The 9438-nt window shown below is 35.4% G+C and overlaps 1 protein-coding gene across 1 annotated transcript; it reads left to right on the top strand.

The window, feature by feature from the left end:
* Positions 1-2694: 2694 nt before the first annotated feature.
* LOC145562115 (uncharacterized) lies at positions 2695-5304 on the top strand. Its single transcript, XM_081622296.1, has 4 exons — positions 2695-3187; positions 3283-3612; positions 3715-4024; positions 4575-5304. The coding sequence occupies exons 1-4, from the start codon at positions 2906-2908 to the stop codon at positions 4709-4711; spliced, it is 1059 nt and encodes a 352-aa protein (XP_081478422.1). The 5' UTR covers positions 2695-2905; the 3' UTR covers positions 4712-5304.
* The last annotated feature ends 4134 nt before the right edge of the window (positions 5305-9438 follow it).

Below are 9438 nucleotides of genomic sequence, written 5' to 3'. Positions count from 1 at the left end.
TTAGAATTCCCAATCACATTTATACTTCGTACAAATATATTTGCAGCTAATTTATCATTAGGTCAAAAGTTACTCAAAACAAATTTGTGAAAAATAATTTTGATTCATCTTATTTTGATTTATTTTAGATCAACAACATAAGTTCAAACAAATTAAGACAAAATAAGTTTTCTTTTTTACAAAACTTCAGACAAAATCACACACATATGTAATTACTACATAATTTTTCTTAAGAAAAAATATAGGTTCAAACAAACTAAATTTAACGAATTCCAGACAAATTAAGAATTTAAGATGAACCAAATAGAGCCTGAATTGGCTTTTGAATCTCATCATGTAATCTTGCTGCGTAAACTGTGCATGACTGTTTTGTAATGATCATAGTGAAATGTACAAACTACAAAGAATTACAAATTTAATTTTTTTTTTTTTTTTAAAAAAAAAAGATGTATATGTTAGGTTGAGATACATGAATGGTTTCCATATGTAATGCTAACTCTATAAATTATTCTGTATTTTTTTTAAAAAAAAAATAAAAATTTATATCGACGGACAATCTGGTAAAATTGAGTTAAAATAGAGTGGCTTGCTTTGGGTTGGCCCTAAATTTTGGTTAAAAAAAAAATATCTTAGACTAAATTAAATAAATTCCATAGAATTTTGAATTAAATTTAGGTTGGATCTAAACCTAAAATTGAACCTAAGTGCTAAGCTAATGCTAATGGGATAGGTAACTCATGATCAAGTCTATGTTTAACTAATAGGTCGTAATGTGATATGTCATACCATATTTTGTAAGATTATCTCCCTTCCTCAGTATCTATCCCACTAAGTTTCTTACTAATTAAGATTATCTTTCAACTCAAACGACATATTTCGTACAATATCAAATCAGGGTACATAAAATAAAAGTAGGTTTTCCTCACACATTGGTGAATTTAGCTTTTAAACTTCATAATTAAGGAGACAATGAAATCTATGCATGTTTAATGTTTTGAGAAGGCAACAAAGTAACTTTAAATTTTTTTAAAAAAATAAATACACACATTCAGAGTACATTTTATTAATTCAAACCTTGTGGAAAAGAGTCCAAACAAACTTACTCTAAACTACCATGGGCGTGTTCGGCAAAATATAGCTGTAGAGGTAGCTGTTAGCTGTGCTGGTGGCTGTTAGCTGTATATGAAGCTGTTAGCTGTCAACTAGCTGTTAGCTGTGAAAATAAATAATTTAGTATGAGTGTTTGGTAAACTAGCTGTGAACTGTAAAATTCTAAAAAAAATAGAAGAAAATTCAACAGCTACCTAGCTTTTCACAAAAGTTAATAATGTTAACTTTTCACAAAAGCTACTTCAACCACTAAACTCTACCCCCACCACTACATTCCCAAACACTCATAATTTTTTCTATGTAGTGGTTTGACTTAGTCAAACCACTAAAAGCTACCTAAAAGCTACCCAAAAGCTAGTGCCGAACACGCCCCATGTGTATCTCTCACATTCTGAAGGTAACACAATAACTTATTCTTATAAACATATTTTCTCTACGGAGTAGATATTACAACAAAACAATACCTTTTCTAAAACATTTTTAAATATGGACTATAATGCAACTTGATTAGTTTCACGATTAATTGTAGTACGAAGTAGTAATTAACCACCTAAATAAATAGGAAAAACCAACTAAGACGGCAACAAGTCAAAATTTTGGTCGGATGAATGACTAAGATTGAGCACTAGGCTCTAGTTGCAAGAGTTGCAACATTACCCGAAAAAGAAAGAGTGAACCATTTTACACTACTTAATTACAAAACAAATCCGTAGCTACTACTTGTAATTAGTTGTAAAAACATTGGACCAAGTCAAAACTAAAAAAAGCTAAAAGCAAGGACACACTTTTAAATTTAAAAAATAATTCGGGTTAAAAATGAGTCTTAGTTGTGAAGTAAACGGGTATAAAAGTAAATCGGGTCCCACTCTTTTACTTCCTCACTTTCTTCAACTACTGCATTGTGGTGTATGATCCGGGTACACGTTCTACTTCTTTTAGGATTTCCCCCCTTTTTCTTATTTATATTTGTATTTCACTCAATTTACCCTTTAGGCTAATTTGAATTCGGATATTAGTTTTGAATCAGTTTATTACACCCGGTTCACCCTTTTTCTTATTTCATTTTCAAAAAATAAAAGATAAAATTGCTTCCTCCATTTTTTAAAATTGTATAGTGTATCACTATTCTTTTTAATTACGTAGTGCGGAATAATAAGGATTAAACAATTTTTATCTCTCTCATATTATATGATTCCATTTTCTTATTCTTATTGCCTAATAGTGTTCGTAATTTATAAAGCTATGCAAATTTTTTTTAAAAAATGATTTTTTTTTTTTTTTTTTTTTGAAATTTACGCCCCATTTACAGCTAGGTGTATACAGATGGGCCGACGCAAATTTATTTCCAAAAAATGAAGATATTATACACACAATTCCAGACCACATAATCTGAAAATACCCAAATCACATAGATATCACGCGCGTCTTAACAGCGTCATAACCTTCCTTTTTATAGGATTCTCTCATATTATTTTTTTTTAATGTTGTTGTTGTTTTTTTTTTTTAATTATAAATAATGAAAGTAAAAATTAAAATAAAGGCCCACCAACAGATTTTACAAATAGCAGTCGCACCCCACTTCGCCCACTCTTCCTCCTATTTCTCTCCCATATTCCCCCCAACATCAACTTCCCCCACTCCTCCTCCTTCATCTTCTTCCCTCCTTGTTCATATAAATATATAATCCTTTCTATTTTATCTTCAAAAATCAGCATAATCTGTTGTTTTTGAGTTTTTCTCTCTCTCCTTTATCTTTGAAACATTTGCCGCCTTTTCGTCTCCTGAAGTTGAAGTTATGGCGGAAGATTTGGATGATGGTGAGTTCTGGCTTCCTTCGCATTTTCTCACCGACGATGATATACTCATGGATTTTGATTTCTCCGCTCCGAAAGTACCCAACTCGGGTTTGGGTTTTGTTGGATACGGGTCATCATCTTCCAACTCGAATTCGGATTTGGAGTTAACTTCTGGTTGTACCGAAACCGAGAGTGACGAAGAGGATATCTTACTTTCCGGGTTAACCCGAAAGATGGCTCGCGTCGACCTACAAGATTCTTCGTGTCCTGTTCACTCTAAGGTCCGCCTCCAAGATTTTCTCCCCTTTTTTCTGTTTTTGAATTTTGAATTTTATTTTTTGAACTATTATTTAATATTTTTTTAAAAAATTAACAGGGGTATGTGCTGTCAAGTTCGCCGCAATCGACGCTATGTGGGTGTTTGTGCAACCATGGTTCAAGCCGGGAAAGCCTATCGCCGCCGCAAAACAACGACAAAAGCGACGACGACAACAACAACAGCAAAGAAAACAGCAACAACGCAACATTAGATCTGCTGAATAAGGCGGCGGGTGAAGTGGCTAGATTGAAGATGAAGACTGAAAAAAGCACCGGAACTGGATTCTTCGATTGCAGTCAAAAAGGAGTTTTATACCCTTCTCCTCTTAGGAATCCTGACCACTTTCCTCCCATTTATTATCAACCTCAATTCCACCATTTTCCTCCGGTAAATTCATTCATTTCAAACTTATTATTATTAATTAATCTTAATTAAGGGGAATGAAACGTTTATTAGAGGGCTAATTAGGGATTATGATTGTGATTACAGATGGTGTGGGCGCCGTCAAATGGTGTGCAGTATAATCAGGCAAAGCAGCAACCGTTGCCGCAAAACAGAGCAACCAATAACAACAAGAGCAACAATAAGAGCAACGGTAACAACAACAACAACAACAATCGTCCTTTAGGGCTGCCGCCATCTGCTTGGCCAACTCTGCAACAAGTGCAGGCCCAAAATCAGGCCCATCCGATGCCGGCTCAGCCCATGTTTGTTGGGCCCAAGAGGGAATTTAACGGCACCGGTGTTTTCTTACCCCGTAGCGTTACCACCACCCCTTCCTTACCCCGCAAAAAAGCTGGTATATAACCTTTTTCGTTCATGTATTATTTGCCCCCCCTTTTTAAAAAATAATTTATTTCGAATTTGTTATTTGTTTGTCCTTATGTTATTGGTCCAAAATGAAGTGTGTTACTGTCTATTATAAAATTACCATAAGTTAATATAGCCTTCGCAGATCTTGATATCCACGTAATAAAATTAACCCCCAACATCTGTGGTGTGATTGTTACTGGTATTACGGGTACTTGAGGTAAAATAAAGGTACGAGGTAATGTATTTTGTCTAAAAATTTTCAAGTCCGGTCTAGATCTGAATATTATTCTATATCCTAAGTAGATGGTGGAGTGGTTCAAATAATTGCGGCTGTGCCTTGCCTAAATTTTCAATAAAGTTAATAAGGTGTAGGTTAAATTTTGGTGGGATAAGTTGAACTGTCTTACAAAATGATGCAAACTGGAAATAGTGAGTGGTCCATGTTTAAAGTAGTAGTACTGAAAAACATTTGTTCACAGTTGCAATTTGATTTATTTGTAATAATACGAATCAAATCTGATGTGTTTTTGTTGTAGATGGGAATGCAACAAAGTCGTCTAAGACGGGAAAAGGTTCACAATCACAGTCGAGCAACCGACGAAACGCTCGTGCTACAACCACCCTAACGGCAAGTAATAATGAGATCCAGTTGCCTCAGGAGTGGACTTATTAACACCACCTCCCTTTGGGTGTTTTCGAATGTTTGTTTCATCGGTAGATGTGGTAGATGATGATGACGACGACTACGACAACAAAGATGACTAGAAGTGATGAAAGGATTAGCAAAATTTAGGATTAGTAATATATAGACTAATAGATATGATGCGTGAAGAAAAATAAGAATTTTGAATAACTACAGGATTTGGTGATCAGGTATTTCTGGTCTCCAATGATAAAATAAAACTTATAGGAAATATTATTATTAATAATAATAATTATTATTAAGTTTAACTTCATGGGTTGGTGTTTTCTTGTATCCCATGGAGTTTGTCAGCATAATAAGATCACAAGGTCTATTTTTTTATTTTTCTTTCTTTTACTGGTGATTTTTAATTACCAGTTATAAAACATTTAGTAGTAGTGCTGTAGTGGTGGTGTTGTATCCATATAGTGTTACAATTTTTTGTGTTCGGGGGTTTGTGTTTGATTTTGTGTCACTTTGATATTTTGATGTATAACGTTCCGCGGAAAGTGTGGATGGGCAAAATCAATAAAAACTGCTACTACTGCTTTTGTGATAATAATATTGTACCTATTTTACTTTCATTGCCTCAACTACTAATGTCCCAACTCCCGTTTTAGGTTTTCTCCCTTCAATGTTACTCGTACTTGTATCAAGTGAAACAGTTTGATTTTTATTGGAGTATTATTCGTGTACTGTGTTATTTTTTGACTCAATTTTATTTTTCATTATATTTTATTCTTTTTTATTTTGAGTTTGTTTTGTGACAACAAAAGTCAATTATCGTCAATATGTTATTGTTTATGGAGTAATATAGTGAGATTAAGAGATTATGACAAACATTTATTCCCTCCATATGTTATCTTCATGATTTTTTTCCCCCCCTTTGTATCTCACAAAAAGATCAATTGAAATGTATAATCATAGTATGAATAGTTGGATTAGCTAAATAGATAATTAAAGATATTAATAGTTGAAGTCATGTATTGACAAATATGTCAACTTATTTGTAATTTGCTAGGCGAATTGAGTAATAATTCGGGTTGACGTAATCTCGGGGAGCGGTTATGGCGGGAATTATGGAGGGTAACATGCGAGATTGCGGTGCTCAACTATCTCTGCTTAAAAAAGACTATCATTGTTGGGTTGTTGTCTCCTGATGTTGATTCAACGGTTGATTCAACGGTTCAAGAAATTAGGTTTTGGGGGCTTAACAAACAACTGTTTTTATTTATTTTATTTTATTTAACGTTATTACTTTTTGTTTTAAAACAATATCAAGTGGGTTACCAAATTTACTACTCTGCATAAATTATGATGGTCAATTGTGCAGATGAAAGTTTAGGGTTTAGTTCAACTACGAGTTATCTTTCTCTAGGCTGGCACTCTATTCAATTGTGTCCTGTTTTGCTGTCATTGTTTGATGCTCGTGCAATATTTTAACAAAGAGTATGTTTTGGAAGATGGTTAGTTTATTTCTACCAAACTGTACACAATGTATACATATGTACTACTCCCTTCGTTGGTCGGCCCATATGTCGGTCCGTCTCTTTAATATTGCTCTGTTTCTAACATTTCGCTAATAAAATTGAGACAAAGGAAATACTCCGTATGTGCTATCTTGTAACCATGTTAGGATCTGCGAGCTCTACCATTGTTTTTGTTTGGCTTTCATTTGAAATGTCTGAAAACGCCAAAATGAAAAGAAATGATCACACACTCTTCGTGATTATTTGATGTACAAAATAAACACCGAAAAGGATAAAAAGGGAAAGAAAATTCTAAGGGTATGTGTAAGTAAGAGGAGCATTGATTGGAAGGAATGAGCTGGAGCGTCAGAAGAAAGGGCCCACGCGTTTGGTCGGTTAAGTGCATACGTGGCAAAAGAACAGCTGTAGTACCACTTGAATCTTTTGTAACTTTTTCATTAAATGGGAAAATCCCTTTGCTGAATCTTGGAACTTGACCGGAAGTAGAGCTGTCAAAAGCTGACCCGACCCGAAATACCGACCCTAACCCGACCCTAACCCTAACCCGTCTGAACCCGAAAAAAATGGTGACCCAAACCCGACCTAACCCGACCTGAAACCAACCCTAGACCCGAGTTGACCCGAGTATTTGAGACCCGAACCCGACTATGAACCGACCTAGAGAGGACCCGACCCGAATGTGACCCGTAAATTATTGACCTGAACCGAACCCGACTCGAACCCGAGAATGACCCAAACCCGATTTAACCCGTCAAAACCCGAATTCAACCCGACCTGTTACTAACCCGACCCGAGTTCAACCCGACCCGTTCCTAACCCGACTCGATTTTAAACCCGACCCGAAATAAACCCGACTTGTTATTGACCCGACCCAAATTCAACCCGACTTGTTATTGACCCGACCCGAATTTAAACTCGACCTATTACTAACCCGAATTTTAGGATTTAGGAATTTTTAGGATAAAAAGAGTACTCCGTATTGACTATTGAGTTTCAGGCTTTTTTTCAATTTATTAACATGGATTCCAATTATAAAACAAAAGTGGCCTTTCTCATCTTACTTGACTTATCTCTTACATAATCCTCGTCAAAGAAAAACTGAACTGGATAGCAGCAAAAAAATAAAAAAATAAAAAAATTAAACAAAAAAATAAAAAAATACACGGGACCCAGACAATAGCAAGTCTTTCTCATCTTACTTGACTTATTTTTTTTTTTTATTATTATTTTTTTTAAGGGAATTCAAATTTTTGACTTGAACCACACCCGAGACCGACTTGGAAATGACCCGACGTGATTATAACCTGCAAATTATTGACTTGCCAATTTGAACTCGAGAATGACCAGATAAGTTTAAATGACCCAACTTGATTGTAACCCGCAAATTATTAACTAAACCCGACTTGAACCCAAGAATGACCTGACTTGGAAATGACTCGATTATAACCCGCAAGTTTTTGACTTGAACCGAACCCGACCCGAACCTGAGAATGACCCGACTTGATTATGACCCTCAACTAATTGACTTGAACCGACCCCGACTCAAACCCGATAATGACCCGACCTGATTATAACCCGAAAATAATTTACTTGAACCGAACCCGACTCGAACCCGAACATGACCCTAACTCATTTAAACCCGTAAAAACCCGAATTTAACCCGACTTGTTTTTCACCCGACCCGAATGTAACCCGACCTTTTATTGACCCGACCTAAACCCGACCCGAACCCGAAAAGATGTATGACCCAACGTGACTCGACTCAAGCATGACCCAACCCAAACCCGACCCACATAGGTCTTGACATTAACCCATATTGACCCGACCCACACAAACCCGACTCAAACCCGACCCATTTACCCGAATTGACAGCTCTAACCGGAAGCCACACCAAAATGAACTTGTAGCTTTTTTGCTTAATATATATATATATATGAGTGGGTGAATATAGGGGTGAGCACGGATCGGATATCCGATCCGACATTCATTTTCGGATCGGATATCCATATCAGAAAATTTAAATATTTGATATCCGTATCCGATCTGAAATTTTCGGATATCCGATAAATCGAATATCCGAAATATTCGGATCGGATAGTTCGGATATCCAATATCCGATGAATTTGATAATATTGTTCAAATTTTAATTATTTTTTGGTTTTTAAAGGAAAATTGATTTATTGAACTTAAAGAGTCCTTTCATCTTTGTCAAGTATCTTAACATTCATGACTACAAAAACAAACTCGTATATAATTCTTCAAATTTTTTGAATCTAAATATCCCACAAATTCCAAAATCTAAATGATTAAAACCCAAATAAAAAAAATTAAAAAAAAAAAAAACAAATCAGAATCGAAATCAAAGTACTCGGAAAAATATGAGTCATATACAAAGAAATCGTGAAAAACGAAATTAATTTATATGAATAATCTGTAAATAAACGTAGATGTCTATTCTCCGTTCACACGATTCTCATAACAGTAGAACGAACGGTGAAAATGAAACCAAAAAGTCGCTTGAATGAACGGTGAGAACAAGCGAAACCGCAAAGCCGCCTGAACAAGTGAGTGAAGCACTGAAGCCGCAAAGGTGCCTAACCGAAGGAATGAAACAGCTAAGGTACTAAAAACTACTAAACTAGCTATTAATAAGATCTGAGATATTGAGATTTAAATTTCAGAAAATGGAAGGAGAGAGAAAGTTAGAGAGAGAGAGAGAGAGAGAGAGAGAGATGAGGAAGGGAGAGAGAGAGTTAGAGAGATGGTGAGAAAAGAGGCGGTAGGGGCTGGGGGGAGCTTTTGAGGGAATTAGGGTTAGTTGGTTTGGGCCTTGGGCCTTTGAGGGAAGCATTTCTTCACTAAAACATAGTGCGTACCAATAAGTGATTTTTTGGATTTCGGATATCGGATATCCGAAATCTAAAATTTGGATATCCGATATCCGATATCCGATTTTTTCGGATCGGATATCCGATTTGAAATCTATTTCGGATCGGGTATCCATATTTTTCGGATCGAATGCGGATCGGATCATCGGATTTTCGGATTTTCAGATAGTTTTGCTCAGCCCTAGTGAATACTATAATGTGCAAGTTTAGCGTGTACAATACTTTGTATTCCTTCATTCCCTTATTTAGTGGCCTTTTTTTTAAAAAAAAAAAAGAAAATACAAGAATTAAGAAAATTACAGGTTTCTTAAAACTAATGATTGAGAGTACATATTTGCAT

This window comes from Chenopodium album, chromosome 10 (genome assembly GCF_948465745.1).
Source record: "Chenopodium album chromosome 10, dcCheAlbu1.1, whole genome shotgun sequence".
Lineage (NCBI taxonomy): Eukaryota > Viridiplantae > Streptophyta > Magnoliopsida > Caryophyllales > Amaranthaceae > Chenopodium > Chenopodium album.
This window is presented reverse-complemented; position numbering and strand designations above follow the sequence as displayed.

Excerpts from the sequence above, each read along its gene's own strand:
- LOC145562115 (XM_081622296.1), top strand. The coding sequence starts at position 2,906 with ATGGCGGAAGATTTGGATGATGGTGAGTTCTGGCTTCCTTCGCATTTT. Across the intron at positions 3,188-3,282 it reads CGTGTCCTGTTCACTCTAAG|GGGTATGTGCTGTCAAGTTC; the intron begins GTCCGCCTCCAA and ends AAAAATTAACAG. Across the intron at positions 3,613-3,714 it reads AATTCCACCATTTTCCTCCG|ATGGTGTGGGCGCCGTCAAA; the intron begins GTAAATTCATTC and ends TTGTGATTACAG.